Source organism: Glycine soja, chromosome 6, assembly GCF_004193775.1.
Source record: "Glycine soja cultivar W05 chromosome 6, ASM419377v2, whole genome shotgun sequence".
Classification (NCBI taxonomy): Eukaryota; Viridiplantae; Streptophyta; class Magnoliopsida; order Fabales; family Fabaceae; genus Glycine; species Glycine soja.
Window position 1 is genome coordinate 45,187,136 of NC_041007.1, and position 24,912 is coordinate 45,212,047.

The window sequence follows — 24,912 nt, forward strand, 5'->3', positions numbered from 1 at the left end:
TGTTGAGAAAACACCCTTATTATCAATGATCTGTTTGTAATGCAAGTATTTTCTTGTGGGTTAAATTAAATGTAAGGAAGAAGAAAAAAGCTACAATGAACCAATAACAACAATGATAGTCTTTTCCCACTAGAAAAACGTGCTACTGGGAGCCATTGTCACTAATTCCAAAGTAAGCCTCTTGATGCTTTCTGGATTGACCGCTCAGCACAGGAAACCAAATCTTTCATAGCATCATTTTTATTCTGTAGCCTAGCCGCCTTGTACTTATCTTGACACACCCTCAGAGATCTATTCAACCTCTCCTGCACCAAGTTGAAAATACGGTCAGAGTCAACATTATCAATGATGGATGGCGGAAGGCCAAAATTCCGCCATCACCATGGCAGCCTATGGCACCACCATAGTGGACCTCCCTTCACAAATTACCTACGGTGGTAGGCAAAAAATCTGCCATGCCATTCAGTCATGGCAGCTATGGCGCCACCATTCAACAACAATGTGTCAGACCAAAGAGGGAGGTACTAAATGTCAATGCTTCCAGGAAATAGAACATGCTGTGGATGTCAGATACTAAATTCATACAGAATATACAAATAATTTGGGCCATCAACTAGCAGAGCAGATAATCTAAGCAGCTTGAATTTGCACCTAGTTATCCATGACTTGCTATCAGCTTTCATGCAATGTAGAAATTTCAAATGCAGACAAGGACAGAGTCATCATTCAATAAATAAATAAATAAATAAGAGTAAATGACTCTGGCAGATATTAAAACAAATGATGAGGGGGGCATTGACAACTGTAAGAGTCTTGGTTTTTCTATAATATAGACAGGGGTGCTCCCCCCCACCCAACCTTCTTGAAGCCTTTTGGTTGCATAAAATGAAATTATTATGTTCCTCATATTTCATAAGACTCACCTTAATAATTTTATACACACTTAAAAATTTAAATTAGAAAGAACAGATGATGAAACTGAAAACATGATGACAGAACTATGGGTTACCTGAAACTGTGCCATCTCCAATGTATGTTGCAGATTAGAAAGAACACTGCACTTTTCGACACAACTGCTTATTTCTTCCTGGCTTTTGCTTCTATCAAAGCACTCATATGCACACTTAAAATATGTTTTCTGCAATTATCCAATCTAACAATCAACTACATGGAATTGGATGTCTGCTTTATCAAACAAGCACATTACCACATATACCAATTGTATGCAAAACTAATATGGGTATATAATAAATCAATGTGGTGGAAAGGAAAATACAGGACTTAAGGTACTGAAAGTCAAAACCTTTAATACCTAAAAATATAAAATCTATGTCATGTAATAATTTGCATTTATGACTTATAAGACCAGACGAATGGTAAAATAATTGAACTAAAACCAGAAATGAAGAAACAATGTGAGACAAAAATCAGCTGGCCAAAGGGGATACAACTTTCTGGGCTCAATTCTTATACAACTTCTGTCATCAAGGCATGATACCATCCAATCTTCTAAGGAAACATTAAGTACTGGAAACAATAGTATAAGCAAACACTAAATTACTTGTTACAGAAAAGGACTGGAAAAAACCTGGACTATATAATGTAAATGGCTTTGGACAGGGACAAAATTAGTTTGAGCAGCCACATTTACTTCTTCAAGTTTCTGCCTCATTCTCTGTGAAGCAAGTTGCTCTTCATGTGCTGCAAAGTGATCCATCTGATACTGACTGTCAACAATGAGATCTGCACCCTTAGTTTTGGTGATAACAAACTACTAGATCCGGTTATATTTGCTGCTTAAAAGGGTTTCCTAAGATATCGCTATTGAATTGAATTGAAACTCTGCTTCGGCATTTTTTTAAAACTTAGAACTCGTTAAAGAAACCTATTATTACTATTATTATTATTATTTTTCAAGAAAATATATTATTTCTCCAAATATAGAAATGTTATTTTGCACCAAAATCTATACAGTAATTTTATTCATATAACTTGTGTAGTTATTTTGATTTGAGTGAGATGTTTTTGTGTTAATTAGAGTGTTTTTGTCAGGTAAAAAAGAATATTTATCCCGATAAAAATGAATAAATTATCTTTTTAGTTTATGAACTTTTAATTTTTTTTTAATCCCTGAATTTTTTAAGTCTGTTTTTATAGTTTCTTTGACTGTTTTTTCTTTCTTACTTTTAGTCCTTTAATTTTTTTATTCATTTTTTATTATTACAAAAATTAGGAGGAATAGATGGCCCTCAGGTCCAAAAGCCTTGAGGCTTAAAAAACACTTACTATCTTGCTCTTAACCAATCCTTTGGGGTTAATTTTTTTTCATTCTTACTTTAAATTTATTTTAAGGAATCATATTAAATTCGATAAATATAATTAATTAAGTCATTAAATTTGATTAGATATAATTTAAAACAACTATAAAATTTATGTTTTTATCAATGCCTCACCTTAGTTCAAGTCTATTTTACATAGATATTTAGATTTACATTGAAATAAAATATTAAAAACAATGGAGGATGCAATCATGAATACGTGTCAATTGTACCCACAATAAATTCTTTTTACTTAATCATCTTTAATAAAAAAATAATTTACCCCATAAAAAATAGGTATTATCCTACAAGACAATTTTTTTTTAAATGAAGGAAAAAAGTTATAAAAGATAAAAGAAAAAAATACTTTGAAAATATTATACGAAGTAGTTATAATTTATAGAAACTTAAGTATTTTATAACTTTTTTCATGTGTATTTTATAAAAAATTTATATCTTTTTCTATTAAAAAGTAAACTAATGTCAATACATAATAATTTGTTCATTCATTTCTATCCTTAATTTTAATTAAAATAATATATTATAAATTATTTTAAATTTAACTTCATATTTATAAAATCATTAATTTTGATTATTATTTCTTGAAATATATTTTAAATTAATTAATTTAACAAAATTAGCATAAGTAGTAATGCAATATTTAATATTACTTCTTATTATTAAAATTATCAAGATTAATAATTAATTATTAAGGATTTATAATAAATAACATTAATTGAGAAATTTAATAATTCATTAGTTAGATCCGTTAAATTTAAATACTGTGAATCAACAATTATTGTAAAGTAGAAGTTAGGATCCACAACTAATATTTGGTCAAGTCTCGTTTCCTATATATATAAATATAAATAGATAGCTATAGATGTTTCCCTTCTTTCTCTACACTTTGATCCGTACCATTTGGTTGCATGGCTTCCAAACCTCGCAGTGTAGAAGAGATCTTCAAGGACTATAGCGCCCGAAGAATCGCTATTATTCGTGCACTCACTCATGGTACGTACTATTCTTCTCTCTCTCTTGCTTTTCACCCTTGCTTTCATTTTTCCTGCATTCTTTTTTTTTTTTCTCAGATGTTGATAAACTATACGGGCTCTGTGATCCAGGTGAAGGTTTTTTTTTAATCTATTTTTTGGTTAATTTTTAGTTTGATTTCTGTTAAATGTAAAAAAAAATGGACTTTTATTTGTTTTTTTTTGTTGGAATTCATTTTGTTTTGCACATTTGTAATTTTTTTTCTCTGGGGTGTGTGTGAATGCTTGCTGAACTTAATAAGGTAGAGTTTATATGGAACAAAAAAATGAGAAAAACAAAATGGATGTGTAGTGATGAGGAACAAAAAAAGAAAAGAGAGTTCATGCATGGTTCTTGTGCAATTTAGTTATCCTGGAAATGTCAAATAATATCATTGAGTTTGCTCTATGTTATCTGTTTCGGATACTAAAGGGTCACATCTATGCTCACTTTGCTAGGTTTTAATTTCACTTTACTTCCTCTGCTATCAGTTATAAATTAAAAAAAAAATGACATGCTTTACATTTATAAAAAAAAAATAAGTTAATTTCATTGTTATTTTTAATAGAAAACAATTTTTTTCTTAAATTATATTTCATTGTAACTTGATGTTAAGCATTAAAAAAATAAAAATTGAACCTTATTAAATGAAGGATACTCTTGGAGATGATCTCATTAAATAAAACATAAATAATTGAGATTTGTTTATATATGAAAAAAAAGTTGTTTATATTTAAGACCGAATAGAGTAATAGAGATTATTTATTTGTCTCGACTTTGTAATGATTGAACATATTATGTTGTGTCCTTCCATTAAATTTGAAGACTTATGTGTGTTTCTTTAAGGAAAGGAGAATTTGTGCCTCTATGGACATCCGAATAAGGCATAGGAAGTAACTTTGCCATCAGAGGAAGTTCCACCAGAGCTCCCTGAGCCAACTCTTGGAATCAATTTTGCTAGGGATGATGTGAGTCGCAGGGATTGGATTTCTTTGGTTGCTATGCATAGTGATTCGTGGTTGCTTTTTGTGGCCGATCCAACTCTTCGGTTTTTTACAACATTCATTTTACATTGGTCGATCAATAATCGACTTAAAAAGAACACAGTGGGAATCTCGTAAATAAATGCAAAAGTTTCAAGACGGTTTTAAAAAACCGTCTTAGAAAACTATCATTCTAAGAAGGTTTTGTAAAAATTGTTTTAGAATATTTTTTGTTATTTTTAAAATTTGATTTCTCTCTCCACCCTTTCATCCTAACTCTTAGACTTCCCCTCTCATTCTTTACTCCCCCTTTATAGCTCCAAATTCACATGTCGAATCCCTTTTTGTCAATCACTCCTTGTTCCAATAAAGACTCAAATTTTTCACAAGTTGGACTTTGGAACTTGGATCCATGAAGAAGTGAACATAGTGAAGCAAATATTTATCATCTAGTATGATTTATGATTAGTTGATAGTATACAAATATTTATATTAAAAATGTATAAAATCATAATCTTGAGATAAAGGGTGAATTATGCTTCCAAAGATAACATCATGGACCAATAGTTCTTAAATGAAACATTTAATGGTTTTTAGTGGGTTATGGGCTAGTTATATTTATAACCAAGGTTGTCATAAATAAGCATTAACTAGTTCAATATTTACATCATGGGGGAGCCTTAAATCTACGATTAATTTGTGGATGGACCTATATGGACCTGTTAAAACTGTAGTTGTAGTAGGTACCTCTGGCACTTCCAGTGTTGTATCTTGGACCATCCAAAGCATTTTGAAACAAACTTTTGGCAGTGTAATATATGTGATATACAAGATGTAATAGTAAAAGCGCAAAATACAATGGTCTAATTTTAATGCAAAATATATTTTGCAGACCAAAAGAAATTGTTATCACATATGCAAGATGTAATAGTAAAAGTACACAATACAATAGTCTAATTTTGATACAAAAGGTATTTTGTAGACCAAAAGAAATTATTACGACATATGCAAGATATAATAGTGAAAGTACAAAATACAATAGTCTAATTTTGATACAAAATATATTTTGTAAACCAAAAGAAACTATTGCCACATATGCAAGATGTAATAGTGAAAGTACACAATACAATAGTATTATTTTTATACAAAATATATTTTACAAACCAAAAGGAATTGTCACCACGTATGCAAAATGTAATAGTTAAAGAACCAAATACAATAGTCTAATTTTAATACAAAATATATTTTGCAGACCAAACAAATTGTTACCACATATGCAAGATGTAATAGTAACGTAAAGAATACAATAGTCTAGTTTTAATACAATATATTTTGCAGACCAAAAGAAATTGTTACCAATTAGGTCAATAGACGTTTGTCCATTAGTAAATCTTTCTATTGGGCTTGTTGGGAAGTCGATGCCATATGATTTGTAATTAGACTTTGTAGTTGTTGGAAGCTTGTTGTTATTTCCATTGTTGGACAGAGAGTCCCCAACGACAAAAAGGTAGGGCACTTTTGATTCTCCATGTACACATTGTTGCATGAAAATTTCAACCAATAGAAGAAAAGGTAGAACTACCCATGACTTAGTTTTAGCTTCCATCTAGAGAAGCTATAATAATGAGACAAAATAAGTTGGATTATTAATTATGATCCGAGAAGTAATTAATGAGTAGTGTGGTAAGTGCAAAAGATGAAAGTTGCATGCGTGTATATATAGGATAGGCAACAAAGTTTTGTGTCCAAGTTGAAAGATTTTTTTGCTTTTTTTATTTTGCAATATGAAGTGAAAATGAAGCAATATTGAAGGCTGAAGAGTTTGACAATATTTTTTTTCTTCTTGTCAATCAAAAAAATTAACATGGTTTCTAATTAAGATGACGAATTTGGCAAGTTTGTTACAAATAAAAACAAAAGGTCTAAAGGACTTGTGCCAGTTAACATGAATTCCCAAAAGTACATGTGGCCATTTTTTCTTTTTCTTTTTTTGAATTTTTCTCCATTCGTCATGTTGAGAAGTCAATACCAAGAATGAACAACAATTTTTATTTGTTCCTATTTAGCTACGTTGATGTTCAAAGCAAAGCTTAAATTTGAAGTGGACCAATTCAACAACAAGTTCTCTCCTGATTCCAAATTCATATTTATAAACAGCACATCCAGAAGCCTTGACAGTTCCCTTGGTATATATACGAGTATTTTTTTATAGATTAAAATAATTGAATGTCTTACAATTTGATTTGGATGCAAGAATATTATACAAGTAACCATGGTTTCATGTGGTTCAGGTTTCACTGTTGCAAATGCTTCTTGCTGCCCATCATTGGGGACAAATGGGTTATGTATTCCAAATCAAACGCTATGCCAGAATCGAACCACTTATGTGTTTTGGGATCAATTCCATCCCACAAAAGCTGCCAACCAAATCATTGTAATAAATTCATATAATGGTTCTAATTCAGCCCTCACTTACCCAATGGATATCAAGCACCTTGTTCGGTCTTGAATGATGATTCAATTCAAACTATGATTATGTCCTTGAATAATTTTTTATCATGCAATTGTAATTTGTATTGAGCTGATCATAAGTTTCAAGTTACATGTTCAAAGTCTTCTTTGCTTTTTTTTATTCCTGTCATATTTACAACTTCACCCATATCTTGCCTTCAAATTGACCAAATCTAACACCGCTAACAACCACCTGAAGCTTGTGTACCTTGGAGATACAAAGGCTTATTCGAATAATTTTTTGTAATTTATGACACAAAGGTGCATGTGCTTGTCAAAATGACTATTGTCCATGGTCACGTATCACGTCCTCTATATGTTTTCTGATGTTTACATCAACATACTCAGTGCGGGACACTATTAGAATGTATGACGATTCACCATCTCATACCCATTTTGTACAATTCGGAATGATCCTCTCACATATGAGATGCGACCTTATTTCGTTCCCTACATGTTGTCTCCCATTCCTACATTTAACACATGAATAGAAATATTTTCCACTCATAACTAGTGCATTTCGTTCACCAAATTCGAAGAATTGTTCAACCTCATTCTCATAGTCGTCATTGATGCATGATGCTTTCATCCAACTTCAATCCATGTTTCATTTTCTGTCATACTCACAAGGTATCCGATATGCATGAAGATCTTATTTCATAAAAGGTGTGGTCTTATCTCATTTAGGAAGACATTTTCTTATACTTGATTCTTCCATCAAGGTTAAGTCTCTTCAGTTAAATCTGACAAAATTTTGACAGTATTTCGCATTGGTCGTCAAATACACGAAATGAAAGTAATGACATCAATTTCACCACAAACAAATATGCACCTGGAGAACAATATGAATTGCACTTTACCAAAATTTCATCAAATTTAAAAAAGGAGACTTTAACCTTCACAAAAGAATCAAGTATAAAAAATGATTATTCCTAAACTATCCAAACGAACAATTCAAGATTGAATACACTGATTAATCCAAATTATCCATATTAATCCTTGTATTCAATCTCAAATAAGAATCTAAAGTTCACTCATAATGCACATAAATTTAATATAAAACAATAATCATAATTGTTAAGGATTGAGATGTTACCAAACACAAATTTTATGAAGTAATTTCACACTTGTAACGAGCAGAAGTGTTACAAAGAGATATATACCTCAAAAGATGCTCACTAACAAAAACAAAGAAATAATTTACTGTAATATGATTTATGTTTAAATATTTTTTATTCAAAAATATGTTGAAAAAATGAAATTGATTTAGATAAACTAATATTTAAAAGTACTTGTTGCTATTGGATATCCTTCCGATGGAAAATGAGTTTTTACAAGGAACTCCCAAATTGCTTATGTTTGATTCTCTGTTTAGAGTGAAACGTTGGTAAGAAAATGACTTTTGGAAGCAACCAAACATACTCTTCTATCTTTCAATTTACAGTTTTAGTCTTTATTTTTAAATTAAATTTTAATAATTTTTTAAAATAAATTGAGAATAATTTTCTATTGTAATTCCAAAATATAAATAACTTGTTTTAAAATATTTATTTATTACAAATTTTAATTATAATATGATTTATAATTCAAAAATATTTATGTATTATAAATTTAAATTATATAAAAAAATACTAATTTATTTTTAACCACATACTATATCCAGCTCATTTTTAATTCACATTTAAATCTATAGTCAAGAATTTAGTTTGAATCGCATACTTACATGTCTTGAGAATATTTATTTTCCTTATTTTACATTTAGGATTTAACTTTAATATATTTTCAGTCTAAAATTTATTTACGTTATTAATTAATCAGTTTCAAATATCACTTTTAAAATAATTATTCAAAAACCATCACCATACATGTTAATCCATGATTGGATAATAAAAAAATTAATTGGTTCTAGCTATATATTTCTTTTGTTTTTTTATCTGTTATTCTTGTTATTAAACTTCTAAGAACTAGTATTATTTATCATATAAAAGCCAATTAATTGCTTCCTTTTATAAAATTTCAAATTTGACAATGAATTGAATACAATTCAACAATATACCCGTTTGTTGAATCAAAAGAATAACACATATTTAGTAATTAAACAAAACAAACCGTAGAAATACATTAAGGACCTAATGTAATAACATGTGTATATAGATGATCTAATTTCATGTCACATATAAATTACAGAACAATCAACCTCTTTTTTTTTTCCTCGAGGACATGAGATTACATTTATAATTGTGATTGTTACTAATACTCTCATAGGCAGGATATACGGTTTAATCTGTTGAGACGCTCAAGTCTTATTATTATAACCATAGAAAAATGACATTCCACAGGTTAGAAATTCCAAAATCAGCGACACCACATTTATTTATGTTATAAAGGCAATAATTAAACATAATCACGTTTACAATAAATTAAAACTACAGGGAACAAGGAAAACAAAAATATTCTGTAGTTCGATCAAGACTTCTTAAGGTAAAAGTCATGTTTGTACAGGTTGATGGTTAGTCTTTAATTACACAAGTAAGGGCATGATGCCTTTGATGTTAGACTAAAATTTTTAACCTGGGATATTACAAATTACAAAAGAGACATAGGTCATTAACCAAATACAGAAAAATAAAAATCAAATTATACCTTTAGTCATTGTCATGAAAGAGCTGTCTTATTTTGGTTCTTCTAAGCTCTCTCTCTTTTTCTTTTTGGATGGTGTATCGGATGAATTGGATAAGCACTATTGTATAAGGTTTTTTCTTTTAATAATTGAAGAGGATATAGGGTTAACTTCTTTTCATATAAACGGTGAGCTATATTTTTTTTTTTTAGTTTTCCCAGCAAGTTAATTGAAATAAGTTGAAAATAGCTTATGGACACAAAAGCTAATTTTATAGGTTCTCTCAAACACTTACAAAAGTGTTTGTGTCATAATAAGCTATCGATAAGCATTTTCAAATGCATATTAAATTTTGACTTTTTTCTGAGTGGATGAATTACAGGAGGGTCAGTTCCACTGTGGAGGTGGTTGCTTGAACATGAATCCTAATTTTCTTAAAACTTTTGGATGAGTAAATGGCACATTTTCTGCCATTAAAGCTCGCAGTAGATGCCTGCTTCTATAGAAATTTCTTGGTGAAATGAAAGGCTGATCAAGTGACTAACCCTGCAGGTGAATACGATGCATTATTTGATGCAATCCTATCCCGCAAGGGCATTGGATAGAAGACTCCAAGTAGATTGGGCCAGAGATGCAAGAGAAGGCCCTAGGGTTCTCATGAGTCTTAGGGTAGATTTCGGGCCTATGGGCTAAGTATAAGTCCACTTATCTTTGTACATATTAGATTAGGGTTTCATTAATTTTGGGTCTTGTATTTAGGACTCCATATTGTAGGTAGGGTACCCTAGAAATATAGGATTTTCCAGCCCTTGTATTTTAGGGCACCTAGACTAGTTTTTGTATTAGGGGTAGTATTGTAATTTCACATGCACTAAGTGGATATTTGATGTGTGTGGTTGGAAATAAATTTAATTGAATTGGTAGAAGCCCAATCCAATTAAATTTTAGAGGGGGAGGTGAGCATTTGCTTACTACACCCCATTGCCACATCATATAGTCACACTTTGTGCATGTCCTTTGCTTTTCATGCCTCATGACACCTAAGCACACTTAGTGGAGAATCTTGGAATTGATCTTGGATTAGTGGGCTGAACCATAACTAAAATTCACTAATCATAATTAGTGAAATTTTGGCTCCAAAGTTTGGCTCCACAAATTCAATTTCAAATTCAAGTGAAATTTGAATTTTCCTCCAATTTTGTGTGACACTTAGGCTATAAATAGAGGTCATGTGTGTGCATTTTTTTCAACTTTGATCATTTGAATATTAAACTTCAGATTTCAAAGCTCATTTGGAGCACAAAATTTCGTGCTCTTCTCTCCCTCTCCCTTCATTCATCTCCTTCTTCCTCCAAGCTCTTATCCATGACCTCCTATGGTGGTGAGCTTCTTCTAGACTCATCTTCTCCTTGAAGTGGCGTCTCCTCTCTCTCTTCCTTTCTCCATTCCGCTGCCATTCATCTTCCAAGGCCTACAAGTTCCAATGGAGCTTACACCATTATTCTATCAATCTTTGAACATATGGTGTATATCATGAAAGTACATCAACCACCTGTTACACTGAATTTAGGCACAGTTACAGACTCCATTTCTTAATGTTACAAAAGCTATTTATCATAAAGCAGCTGCACTACTAAAGTTAAGGATTGTGGCTTCCATTACAAAGTTGAGTTTATTGTGTGTGTATATATATATATATATATAAGATTAATCGCATATCAAGTATCTAATTTGTTATATTATTACTTGATAATCTATTATCCATGTTTAAATTATCATAACTTAATTACTATCCTACTTTTCAGCCTTGGTTCATATTTTTGGTGTGAATTGTACACCATTAATTATCTCTTTGTATTGTGTCATTTAATTGAGTGTGTATTTTAGCAATCAAGAATAATTAAGCATTAGGACAAACTTTTCCATCATTACTTTTACAAGTTTGTTTTGTATGAGATCAACAAACAATATGATGTGGTGAAAGATATGACGCTGATATGTAACCATATTATTTAAGAAATCAGGATTTATAGATTAATCAAAATTAGGTATACTTTTTTTTGTGAAAATATAAAATTGAGATTTTTGTGTAAATGAGATGAGATTATATTAAACTAACAATATCAAAATGTTGTGTTGTGGTTGAGAAAGGTCATTTCTTTAAATGGATTGGTGTATATTGGGAAATTGGAGGCCTTGTACTCGAATGTTAACCATATGCAACTACAGCCTATAGGAAGTGTGCATATTTAGAAAGCACCATAACTATCTGTTTGTAATGCAAGTTTGGTTTGCACCCACTTTGATTTGCGTGTGGGGTTAAAAATGTATGGAAGGAAACAAAAAAATAAAGCTGCAAAGAACTATTAACAATAGTAGTCTTTTCCCCCTGGAAAAATAAGCTACGAGCTATCGTCACTAATTCCAAAGGCAGCTTTCAGCTTGTTAATATCTGGCAGAAACTTGATGTTTTCCTGGATTGCCTGGTCAAGACAGGAAACCAAATCAGGCCCAGCACCAGCTTTCTGTTGGAGCTTAGCTTCGTCATGCTTTAGTTGACACACCAAAACTGATTTACCCATCTTCTGCTGCACCATGTTGAAAACAATGTTAGACCAAAGAGGAAAGTATAAGGTCATCGAATTATTCTATTATTTATAGGTATTTTAATATTTTTTAACTTAAAAAAAATTAAAATAAATTCTTACAAGTTTACTAGTCGAATTTATGAGTTGAGTTTACGGAATTTTCATGCGTTTATATAAACTCTCGAGTTTGATAAGCTTAATTATATGTCAAAATACTTGCAGGAAATAGAACATGCTGTGGATGTCAGATGCTAAATTCATCCAAAATGTACAAATAATTTGGATCATCCACTAGCATAGCGGATAACCAAAGCAAGTTGAATTTGCAACAAGTTAACAGAGACCTCATTCAAGTAAAAAATCAGCACCAAACTTTTGGCCAGCTAACAATTCAATGATTGATTTGTATCATCAAATCAAACTGCACAATCAGTATTACAAATAGTCAAAGTTCAATATCATGGTCTTCACAACCTGTGTTTTTCACTGGCCAACAATCCACAACTTCCTTCCTCCCAAGACAGATAAAACAATTTCCAAGGATTGCAACTATCAGAAAATTGCAAAGAACCAATTTGGAATGCACAAAATACAATTTAGAAAAACCAACACACTAAGAAAAGGAAATAGAGAAGGCCAATCATCAAAGCATACAGGAACCAGAAAGTATAAAATTGTATGATGTCAGCCAAACCTCAATCATGTTTCCATGAATCCAGCTAGAATCAGTCCCCAATTAATCATCCTTGCATATAGGTTCAAAGCTTCTTTAGTTTATAAGACTTTTAATAATTTTATACACTCTTCAAAATTTAAATAAGAAATAACAGATAATAAAACTAAGAGAGAATATGATAACAGAACTATGGAGTAGCTTACCTCAAACATGTTTATCTCATTATTCAAAGCTTTTTGCACTTTAGTAAGACGATCAGCGCAATTATTGACACAATTGATTACTTCTTCCTGCCTTTTGCTTCCATCAAAGCACTCATATCCACATTTAAAAAAATCTTTCTGCAATCATTCAATCAAACAATCAACTAGATGGAATTGAAAGTCTGCTTTATCAGGGAAACAAATTACCAAATATGCTCATTTTATGCAAAACTAATATCAACGTATAATAAATCAAACTGGTGGAAAGGAAAATACAGGACTTAAGGTACAGATAGTCAAAACCTTTAATACCTAGAAATATAAAATCCATGTCATTTGCATTTATGACTTATAAGACCAGAAGAATCATACAATAATTTGAACTAAAACCAGAAACCAAGAAATAATGCGAGACAAAAATCAGCTAACCAAAAGAATACAACTTTCTGGTCCCAATTCTTATTCCATTTCTATCATCAAGACATAAAAACCATCCAATCTTCTGAGGAAAAATTAAGTACTAGCATCCAATAGTAAAAACAAACACTAAATTACTTATTGCAGAAAAGGACCAGAACTAACCGGAAGAGTAAAATTGGCATAGTCATAGACATGGGAAATCTTAGTTTGATAAGCCTCATCCAATTCTTCGAGTTTCTGATTCAGCAGCATCTCTGAAGCTAATTGCTCTTCAGCTTCTGTGTTATCCATGTGTTACTCACTGTCAACAATGAGGTCTGCACCCTTAGTTTTGAGGGTAAAAAAACTGCATGATCTGGTTTGATTTGCTTATTAAAAAGATTGCCTACTATAGCATTTTATCTAGTTGACTTTTTTATAATAAGCAAACCAAAATTCCTGAAAGCTAGGATTTACAATATGCAATGTAGAATCAAGCCACATACCATAGTTTTAAACAAAGTAAATCAGTGAGTTGAGGCAATTGCAGATATATAGAGTCAATATTCAACTGTGTAAACTAAACTTTGACAAAGAAAAGATACAATGACAGAGACAATAGGATCTGAATAAGCAAGAAATATTTATATGATAAGACTTAAAATTATGGCAAATAGTTTTGTTATTCTCAAATGAACCCATAATCTCTTTAAAAAAAATGAACCCATAATCTTTTATGCATTTATATTCAAAGGATAAAGAATTTTCTCGCAGAAAATCAATAGCACTATAGAGCCAGGCACGGTCAAATCAATAAGAATCTTCTATACAAATAACCTACACTTCCAATTAACATGATAACATCCAAAATTTGAGAACAAGGACTAGTCATAAAAAATACTCATTGAAATGTCGCAAGAACAAGGACTAGTCATCAAAAATTTGAGAAGTTGGCATTAGAATGACAATATGTAAATAAAAATTTGAGAGTTGGAATTAGAATGAAAGTATGATTGCAAGAACAAGGAAAAACAGATAAGGAAATGTAATAAACAATATGAAGAATAGTCATCATGAATAAAAAAATACACTTAAAAAGAAATTTATTGAAAAAAAACTATTTTATTTGAGGGGGGAAAAGAAACAAGTTAATTGTTAAAATTGATAATATAGAAGATAGTCACAGTATGTAATTAAAAAAGATTTCACCAAGATGATTGCAAGAACAAGATTTCAGTAAGAGATTAGATAAAGAATTAAAAAGAAAATAGGAAAGGGACAAGAATTTCTCAACAGAAATACCATCTGACTCATATACGAAGGAAAATCATTTGAAATTATTTTTAAGGAAACATCACAAACATCAGGTTTGAAAATTTGTATTTTCCATAAAAATTATAAAAGCATAACACAAAAACAAAATTAGGGGCAAACAAAGAATCAATTAAGCGTCAAAGACCATCAAAATTCGTAGCACTGATGCCATTAAAAGACAGATAATGTGTCTCTCATGCATGAATATTACAGAAGATGAATCTTGCATGCAATTGCTACCATAAAAGCATAAAATGAAACTCTTTTTTATTTTAGCGTAAAGAAATAAAAAAAGAAAGCAGAAGAACAAAGAAATGGAAGATGATCCTAATCCCTCACCTGAAAACGTACGTATATGGGGGTTTAGGCGTTGGCTGTTGCAAATTCTTCTCGAAAACTCTCTCTCTCACTCTATCCTTCGTCGCTATTGAAATTCGAAACTCTTCTGCGCGTTCTTCCTCCTTTTATACTATCCTGTTTCAAACGGAACGGTTTAAACACTTCGCGGGGTTTTTTTATACTATCCTGTTTCAATTTTAATGAAATTTAAAATTTTATTTTAAAATATTTATTTAAAACTTAAAATTTTAATATTAAATAAAAATAAATATTAGTCATTTTTTAAATATTTAAAATAATTTTCATGCTAGATAATATTTAATAATAAAAAATGTAAACAAACTTCCGCGCGAAGTTGATATTTAATAATAAAAGAGTAAATGATCCATTTAGCACATCCTTCTTTATGGCCACCATGACGATCTTCTCTCGACGATCTTCTCTCCTTCAACCATCGTTGTGCCCACACCTACCACAAGCCAGGATTGATATTTCCTCGTGGCAAATCGTTGGAGCCAACACCATGGTTTCAGATCAGGTGGTTATCAACGACTTTGTGGGTCTCTTCATCACCACCATAAATATTCATCGTCTTCGTCGGAGCAACAACACCTCCCTGCATGGCTCTTGGTTCGCTTAAATACGGGCTAGGGTTCAGGTGCTTTAGGCTTTGGGTTGGGCTTCTGATTCGATTCCCGACTAGGGTTCAACATGAAGGTTCGAGGTGGCGACGTGAAACGTGTGAGAGAGAACAAAGGGCTACCGTGTGAGAGGAGAGAATTTAAAATTCTTACCAATTAGGTGGAATTTCAATTCCTACTATTTTAGTCTATTAAAATTCTTTTAAAAATTGATGTAAATTTAAATTTTTTAAAATCCTACATCCAAACAAATGACTTATTATATGAATATTTCAAATTCACTAAATTAAAATTTTAACACTTCTACTCTATGTACTTTTTTATTAATATTTATCATTTTAGTATTTATTATCAAGTAACAACATTATTTCAAGTGAAATGAAACAAATTTTTGATGATCCGTTTGGTGGGAGAAAAAAATAAGTGACAAATATGATGAATGAAAATAAGAAAAATAATTAAAAATAAGTGAGAAAAAAGCAAAAATATATATGATCGGTTTAAATAAACATTAATAAAAATAGGATTAATAAAAATAGGAAAAAGAATAAGTAAATGCTTCCTTTAAATTTTTCTCCACTCTCATTTTTCTTCTACTAAACACATTCACCTTTTATTCACCTATTTCTTTTTTCACGATATTTGTCCTTCATGAAACAAAAGATATGGATAATAGTGTCACAGATTAAAGCTTCAATACAACCATTATATATAATAAAAAATAATAAAACAATAAGGATAAACTATATAAATTTAGAAATATACATTATCTTGATAGTCACAAAATCTCACGTCACTTAAGAATCAAGACCACAAGCCTTATAAACATCCTCTCCTCTCTAACCACCTTCAGATTTGAGGATGGAACACATTCATCAAATTTTCATAAATAATCAATCCATACGAAATAATCAAATAAATCAATGCTTTCACGTAGAACAGACTTGTGTCTTTTACCCTGTTTTTAAAAAAAATGTATGTTTGTTTCTTTTAAAGCATTCTAGGTTTATACATATCTTTCATTTGATGTCCCCTGTATTCGAATGTTAACCATATGCAACTATAGTCAAGATTGGAATTGTGCGGCTAAACTTTCTTGCAAATTACAACATCCATCGTGGACTAAAACTCTCAAGTGTTGAGAAAACACCCTTATTATCAATGATCTGTTTGTAATGCAAGTATTTTCTTGTGGGTTAAATTAAATGTAAGGAAGAAGAAAAAAGCTACAATGAACCAATAACAACAATGATAGTCTTTTCCCACTAGAAAAACGTGCTACTGGGAGCCATTGTCACTAATTCCAAAGTAAGCCTCTTGATGCTTTCTGGATTGACCGCTCAGCACAGGAAACCAAATCTTTCATAGCATCATTTTTATTCTGTAGCCTAGCCGCCTTGTACTTATCTTGACACACCCTCAGAGATCTATTCAACCTCTCCTGCACCAAGTTGAAAATACGGTCAGAGTCAACATTATCAATGATGGATGGCGGAAGGCCAAAATTCCGCCATCACCATGGCAGCCTATGGCACCACCATAGTGGACCTCCCTTCACAAATTACCTACGGTGGTAGGCAAAAAATCTGCCATGCCATTCAGTCATGGCAGCTATGGCGCCACCATTCAACAACAATGTGTCAGACCAAAGAGGGAGGTACTAAATGTCAATGCTTCCAGGAAATAGAACATGCTGTGGATGTCAGATACTAAATTCATACAGAATATACAAATAATTTGGGCCATCAACTAGCAGAGCAGATAATCTAAGCAGCTTGAATTTGCACCTAGTTATCCATGACTTGCTATCAGCTTTCATGCAATGTAGAAATTTCAAATGCAGACAAGGACAGAGTCATCATTCAATAAATAAATAAATAAATAAGAGTAAATGACTCTGGCAGATATTAAAACAAATGATGAGGGGGGCATTGACAACTGTAAGAGTCTTGGTTTTTCTATAATATAGACAGGGGTGCTCCCCCCCCACCCAACCTTCTTGAAGCCTTTTGGTTGCATAAAATGAAATTATTATGTTCCTCATATTTCATAAGACTCACCTTAATAATTTTATACACACTTAAAAATTTAAATTAGAAAGAACAGATGATGAAACTGAAAACATGATGACAGAACTATGGGTTACCTGAAACTGTGCCATCTCCAATGTATGTTGCAGATTAGAAAGAACACTGCACTTTTCGACACAACTGCTTATTTCTTCCTGGCTTTTGCTTCTATCAAAGCACTCATATGCACACTTAAAATATGTTTTCTGCAATTATCCAATCTAACAATCAACTACATGGAATTGGATGTCTGCTTTATCAAACAAGCACATTACCACATATACCAATTGTATGCAAAACTAATATGGGTATATAATAAATCAATGTGGTGGAAAGGAAAATACAGGACTTAAGGTACTGAAAGTCAAAACCTTTAATACCTAAAAATATAAAATCTATGTCATGTAATAATTTGCATTTATGACTTATAAGACCAGACGAATGGTAAAATAATTGAACTAAAACCAGAAATGAAGAAACAATGTGAGACAAAAATCAGCTGGCCAAAGGGGATACAACTTTCTGGGCTCAATTCTTATACAACTTCTGTCATCAAGGCATGATACCATCCAATCTTCTAAGGAAACATTAAGTACTGGAAACAATAGTATAAGCAAACACTAAATTACTTGTTACAGAAAAGGACTGGAAAAAACCTGGACTATATAATGTAAATGGCTTTGGACAGGGACAAAATTAGTTTGAGCAGCCACATTTACTTCTTCAAGTTTCTGCCTCATTCTCTGTGAAGCAAGTTGCTCTTCATGTGCTGCAAAGTGATCCATCTGATACTGACTGTCAACAATGAGATCTGCACCCTTAGTTTTGGTGATAACAAACTACTAGATCCGGTTATATTTGCTGCTTAAAAGGGTTTCCTAAGATATCGCTATTGAATTGAATTGAAACTCTGCTTCGGCATTTTTTTAAAACTTAGAACTCGTTAAAGAAACCTATTATTACTATTATTATTATTATTTTTCAAGAAAATATATTATTTCTCCAAATATAGAAATGTTATTTTGCACCAAAATCTATACAGTAATTTTATTCATATAACTTGTGTAGTTATTTTGATTTGAGTGAGATGTTTTTGTGTTAATTAGAGTGTTTTTGTCAGGTAAAAAAGAATATTTATCCCGATAAAAATGAATAAATTATCTTTTTAGTTTATGAACTTTTAATTTTTTTTTAATCCCTGAATTTTTTAAGTCTGTTTTTATAGTTTCTTTGACTGTTTTTTCTTTCTTACTTTTAGTCCTTTAATTTTTTTATTCATTTTTTATTATTACAAAAATTAGGAGGAATAGATGGCCCTCAGGTCCAAAAGCCTTGAGGCTTAAAAAACACTTACTATCTTGCTCTTAACCAATCCTTTGGGGTTAATTTTTTTTCATTCTTACTTTAAATTTATTTTAAGGAATCATATTAAATTCGATAAATATAATTAATTAAGTCATTAAATTTGATTAGATATAATTTAAAACAACTATAAAATTTATGTTTTTATCAATGCCTCACCTTAGTTCAAGTCTATTTTACATAGATATTTAGATTTACATTGAAATAAAATATTAAAAACAATGGAGGATGCAATCATGAATACGTGTCAATTGTACCCACAATAAATTCTTTTTACTTAATCATCTTTAATAAAAAAATAATTTACCCCATAAAAAATAGGTATTATCCTACAAGACAATTTTTTTTTAAATGAAGGAAAAAAGTTATAAAAGATAAAAGAAAAAAATACTTTGAAAATATTATACGAAGTAGTTATAATTTATAGAAACTTAAGTATTTTATAACTTTTTTCATGTGTATTTTATAAAAAATTTATATCTTTTTCTATTAAAAAGTAAACTAATGTCAATACATAATAATTTGTTCATTCATTTCTATCCTTAATTTTAATTAAAATAATATATTATAAATTATTTTAAATTTAACTTCATATTTATAAAATCATTAATTTTGATTATTATTTCTTGAAATATATTTTAAATTAATTAATTTAACAAAATTAGCATAAGTAGTAATGCAATATTTAATATTACTTCTTATTATTAAAATTATCAAGATTAATAATTAATTATTAAGGATTTATAATAAATAACATTAATTGAGAAATTTAATAATTCATTAGTTAGATCCGTTAAATTTAAATACTGTGAATCAACAATTATTGTAAAGTAGAAGTTAGGATCCACAACTAATATTTGGTCAAGTCTCGTTTCCTATATATATAAATATAAATAGATAGCTATAGATGTTTCCCTTCTTTCTCTACACTTTGATCCGTACCATTTGGTTGCATGGCTTCCAAACCTCGCAGTGTAGAAGAGATCTTCAAGGACTATAGCGCCCGAAGAATCGCTATTATTCGTGCACTCACTCATGGTACGTACTATTCTTCTCTCTCTCTTGCTTTTCACCCTTGCTTTCATTTTTCCTGCATTCTTTTTTTTTTTTCTCAGATGTTGATAAACTATACGGGCTCTGTGATCCAGGTGAAGGTTTTTTTTTAATCTATTTTTTGGTTAATTTTTAGTTTGATTTCTGTTAAATGTAAAAAAAAATGGACTTTTATTTGTTTTTTTTTGTTGGAATTCATTTTGTTTTGCACATTTGTAATTTTTTTTCTCTGGGGTGTGTGTGAATGCTTGCTGAACTTAATAAGGTAGAGTTTATATGGAACAAAAAAATGAGAAAAACAAAATGGATGTGTAGTGATGAGGAACAAAAAAAGAAAAGAGAGTTCATGCATGGTTCTTGTGCAATTTAGTTATCCTGGAAATGTCAAATAATATCATTGAGTTTGCTCTATGTTATCTGTTTCGGATACTAAAGGGTCACATCTATGCTCACTTTGCTAGGTTTTAATTTCACTTTACTTCCTCTGCTATCAGTTATAAATTAAAAAAAAAATGACATGCTTTACATTTATAAAAAAAAAATAAGTTAATTTCATTGTTATTTTTAATAGAAAACAATTTTTTTCTTAAATTATATTTCATTGTAACTTGATGTTAAGCATTAAAAAAATAAAAATTGAACCTTATTAAATGAAGGATACTCTTGGAGATGATCTCATTAAATAAAACATAAATAATTGAGATTTGTTTATATATGAAAAAAAAGTTGTTTATATTTAAGACCGAATAGAGTAATAGAGATTATTTATTTGTCTCGACTTTGTAATGATTGAACATATTATGTTGTGTCCTTCCATTAAATTTGAAGACTTATGTGTGTTTCTTTAAGGAAAGGAGAATTTGTGCCTCTATGGACATCCGAATAAGGCATAGGAAGTAACTTTGCCATCAGAGGAAGTTCCACCAGAGCTCCCTGAGCCAACTCTTGGAATCAATTTTGCTAGGGATGATGTGAGTCGCAGGGATTGGATTTCTTTGGTTGCTATGCATAGTGATTCGTGGTTGCTTTCTGTGGCCGATCCAACTCTTCGGTTTTTTACAACATTCATTTTACATTGGTCGATCAATAATCGACTTAAAAAGAACACAGTGGGAATCTCGTAAATAAATGCAAAAGTTTCAAGACGGTTTTAAAAAACCGTCTTAGAAAACTATCATTCTAAGAAGGTTTTGTAAAAATTGTTTTAGAATATTTTTTGTTATTTTTAAAATTTGATTTCTCTCTCCACCCTTTCATCCTAACTCTTAGACTTCCCCTCTCATTCTTTACTCCCCCTTTATAGCTCCAAATTCACATGTCGAATCCCTTTTTGTCAATCACTCCTTGTTCCAATAAAGACTCAAATTTTTCACAAGTTGGACTTTGGAACTTGGATCCATGAAGAAGTGAACATAGTGAAGCAAATATTTATCATCTAGTATGATTTATGATTAGTTGATAGTATACAAATATTTATATTAAAAATGTATAAAATCATAATCTTGAGATAAAGGGTGAATTATGCTTCCAAAGATAACATCATGGACCAATAGTTCTTAAATGAAACATTTAATGGTTTTTAGTGGGTTATGGGCTAGTTATATTTATAACCAAGGTTGTCATAAATAAGCATTAACTAGTTCAATATTTACATCATGGGGGAGCCTTAAATCTACGATTAATTTGTGGATGGACCTATATGGACCTGTTAAAACTGTAGTTGTAGTAGGTACCTCTAGCACTTCCAGTGTTGTATCTTGGACCATCCAAAGCATTTTGAAACAAACTTTTGGCAGTGTAATATATGTGATATACAAGATGTAATAGTAAAAGCGCAAAATACAATGGTCTAATTTTAATACAAAATATATTTTGCAGACCAAAAGAAATTGTTATCACATATGCAAGATGTAATAGTAAAAGTACACAATACAATAGTCTAATTTTGATACAAAAGGTATTTTGTAGACCAAAAGAAATTATTACGACATATGCAAGATATAATAGTGAAAGTACAAAATACAATAGTCTAATTTTGATACAAAATATATTTTGTAAACCAAAAGAAACTATTGCCACATATGCAAGATGTAATAGTGAAAGTACACAATACAATAGTATTATTTTTATACAAAATATATTTTACAAACCAAAAGGAATTGTCACCACGTATGCAAAATGTAATAGTTAAAGAACCAAATACAATAGTCTAATTTTAATACAAAATATATTTTGCAGACCAAACAAATTGTTACCACATATGCAAGATGTAATAGTAACGTAAAGAATACAATAGTCTAGTTTTAATACAATATATTTTGCAGACCAAAAGAAATTGTTACCAATTAGGTCAATAGACGTTTGTCCATTAGTAAATCTTTCTATTGGGCTTGTTGGGAAGTCGATGCCATATGATTTGTAATTAGACTTTGTAGTTGTTGGAAGCTTGTTGTTATTTCCATTGTTGGACAGAGAGTCCCCAACGACAAAAAGGTAGGGCACTTTTGATTCTCCATGTACACATTGTTGCATGAAAATTTCAACCAATAGAAGAAAAGGTAGAACTACCCATGACTTAGTTTTAGCTTCCATCTAGAGAAGCTATAATAATGAGACAAAATAAGTTGGATTATTAATTATGATCCGAGAAGTAATTAATGAGTAGTGTGGTAAGTGCAAAAGATGAAAGTTGCATGCGTGTATATATAGGATAGGCAACAAAGTTTTGTGTCCAAGTTGAAATATTTTTTTGCTTTTTTTATTTTGCAATATGAAGTGAAAATGAAGCAATATTGAAGGCTGAAGAGTTTGACAATATTTTTTTTTCTTCTTCTCAATCAAAAAAATTAACATGGTTTCTAATTAAGATGACGAATTTGGCAAGTTTGTTACAAATAAAAACAAAAGGTCTAAAGGACTTGTGCCAGTTAACATGAATTCCCAAAAGTACATGTGGCCATTTTTTCTTTTTCTTTTTTTGAATTTTTCTCCATTCGTCATGTTGAGAAGTCAATACCAAGAATGAACAACAATTTTTATTTGTTCATATTTAGCTACGTTGATGTTCAAAGCAAAGCTTAAATTTGAAGTGGACCAATTGAACAACAAGTTCTCTCCTGATTCCAAATTCATCTTTATAAACAGCACATCCAGAAGCCTTGACAGTTCCCTTGGTATATATACGAGTATTTTTTTATAGATTAAAATAATTAAATGTCTTACAATTTGATTTGGATGCAAGAATATTATACAAGTAACCATGGTTTCATGTGGTTCAGGGTTCACTGTTGCAAATGCTTCTTGCTGCCCATCATTGGGGACAAATGGGTTATGTATTCCTAATCAAACGCTATGCCAGAATCGAACCACTTATCTGTTTTGGGATCAATTCCATCCCACAAAAGCTGCCAACCAAATCATTGCAATAAATTCATATAACGGTTCTAATTCAGCCCTCACTTACCCAATGGATATCAAGCACCTTGTTCGGTCCTGAATGATGATTCAATTCAAACTATGATTATGTCCTTGAATAATTTTTTATCATGCAATTGTAATTTGTATTGAGCTGATCATAAGTGTCGAGTTACATGTTCAAAGTCTTCTGTGCTTTTTTTTATTCCTGTCATATTTACAACTTCACCTATATCTTGCCTTCAAATTGACCAAATCTAACACCGCTAACAACCACCTGAAGCTTGTGTACCTTGGAGATACAAAGGCTTATTCGAATAATGTTTTGTAAAATATGACACAAAAGTGCATGTGCTTGTCAAAATGACTATTGTCCATGGTCACGTATCACGTCCTCTATATGTTTTCTGATGTTTACATCAACATACTCAGTGCGGGACACTATTAGCATGTATGACAATTCACCATCTCATACCCATTTTGTACAATTTGGAATGATCCTCTCGCATATGAGATGCGACCTTATTTCGTTCCCTACGTGTTGTCTCCCATTCCTACATTTAACAGATGAATAGAAATATTTTCCACTCATAACTAGTGCATTTCGTTCACCAAATTCGAAGAATTGTTCAACCTCATTCTCATACTCATCATTGATGCATGATGCTTTCATCCAACTTCAATCCATGTTTCATTTTCTGTCATACTCACAAGGTATCCGATATGCATGAAGATCTTATTTCATAAAAGGTGTGGTCTTATCTCATTTAGGAAGACATTTTCTTATACTTGATTCTTTCTTCAAGGCTAAGTCTCTTCAGTTAAATCTGACAAAATTTTGACAGTATTTCGCATTAGTCGTCAAATACATGAAATGAAAGTAATGACATCAATTCCACCACAAACAAATATGCACCTGGAGAACAATATGAATTACACTTTACCAAAATTTCATCAAATTTAAAAAAGGAGACTTAGCCTTCACAAAAGAATCAAGTATAAAAAATGATTATTCCTAAACTATCCAAACGAACAATTCAAAATTGAATATATTGATTAATCCAAATTATCCATATTAATTCTTGTATTCAATCTCAAATAAAAATCTAAAGTTCACTCATAATGCACATAAATTTAATATAAAACAATCAGAATTGTTAAGGATTGAGATGCTACCAAACACAAATTTTATGAAGTAATTTCACACTTGTAACAAGCAGAAGTGTTATAAAGAGAAATATACCTCAAAAGATGCTCACTAACAAAAACAAAGAAATAATTTATTGTAATATGATTTATGTTTAAATATTTTTTATTCAAAAATATGATGAAAAAATGAAATTGATTTAGATAAACTAACATTTAAAAGTACTTGTTGCTATTGGATATC

At 30.7% G+C, this 24,912-nt stretch overlaps 3 protein-coding genes across 3 annotated transcripts; all 3 read right to left on the reverse strand.

The window, feature by feature from the left end:
- Positions 1-1,839, reverse strand: LOC114417167. Its single transcript, XM_028382276.1, has 3 exons — positions 1,589-1,839; positions 1,010-1,138; positions 1-305 (listed from the first exon to the last, which is right to left on the reverse strand). The coding sequence occupies exons 1-3, from the start codon at positions 1,715-1,717 to the stop codon at positions 162-164; spliced, it is 402 nt and encodes a 133-aa protein (XP_028238077.1). The 5' UTR covers positions 1,718-1,839; the 3' UTR covers positions 1-161.
- Positions 1,840-11,712: 9,873 nt separating this feature from the next.
- On the reverse strand, positions 11,713-15,126 carry LOC114414244. The gene is made up of 4 exons (XM_028378544.1): positions 14,984-15,126; positions 13,514-13,652; positions 12,932-13,069; positions 11,713-12,052 (listed from the first exon to the last, which is right to left on the reverse strand). The coding sequence occupies exons 2-4, from the start codon at positions 13,640-13,642 to the stop codon at positions 11,867-11,869; spliced, it is 453 nt and encodes a 150-aa protein (XP_028234345.1). The 5' UTR covers positions 13,643-13,652; positions 14,984-15,126; the 3' UTR covers positions 11,713-11,866.
- A 1,634-nt stretch (positions 15,127-16,760) lies between these two features.
- On the reverse strand, positions 16,761-18,600 carry LOC114417168. The gene is made up of 3 exons (XM_028382277.1): positions 18,350-18,600; positions 17,771-17,899; positions 16,761-17,065 (listed from the first exon to the last, which is right to left on the reverse strand). The coding sequence occupies exons 1-3, from the start codon at positions 18,476-18,478 to the stop codon at positions 16,922-16,924; spliced, it is 402 nt and encodes a 133-aa protein (XP_028238078.1). The 5' UTR covers positions 18,479-18,600; the 3' UTR covers positions 16,761-16,921.
- Between the last annotated feature and the right edge of the window lie 6,312 nt (positions 18,601-24,912).

Bases quoted from the DNA above. Each gene is read 5' to 3' on its own strand.
- LOC114417167 (XM_028382276.1), bottom strand. From the start codon at position 1,717: ATGGATCACTTTGCAGCACATGAAGAGCAACTTGCTTCACAGAGAATG. The intron at 1,139-1,588 runs GTTTTTTCCAGT...GGATAATTGCAG, and splicing joins ATTTACATTATATAGTCCAG to AAAACATATTTTAAGTGTGC. The intron at 306-1,009 runs GTAACCCATAGT...AACTTGGTGCAG, and splicing joins TGGAGATGGCACAGTTTCAG to GAGAGGTTGAATAGATCTCT.
- LOC114414244 (XM_028378544.1), bottom strand. From the start codon at position 13,642: ATGGATAACACAGAAGCTGAAGAGCAATTAGCTTCAGAGATGCTGCTG. The intron at 13,070-13,513 runs GTTAGTTCTGGT...GAATGATTGCAG, and splicing joins ATGCCAATTTTACTCTTCCG to AAAGATTTTTTTAAATGTGG. The intron at 12,053-12,931 runs GTAAGCTACTCC...AACATGGTGCAG, and splicing joins ATGAGATAAACATGTTTGAG to CAGAAGATGGGTAAATCAGT.
- LOC114417168 (XM_028382277.1), bottom strand. From the start codon at position 18,478: ATGGATCACTTTGCAGCACATGAAGAGCAACTTGCTTCACAGAGAATG. The intron at 17,900-18,349 runs GTTTTTTCCAGT...GGATAATTGCAG, and splicing joins ATTTACATTATATAGTCCAG to AAAACATATTTTAAGTGTGC. The intron at 17,066-17,770 runs GTAACCCATAGT...AACTTGGTGCAG, and splicing joins TGGAGATGGCACAGTTTCAG to GAGAGGTTGAATAGATCTCT.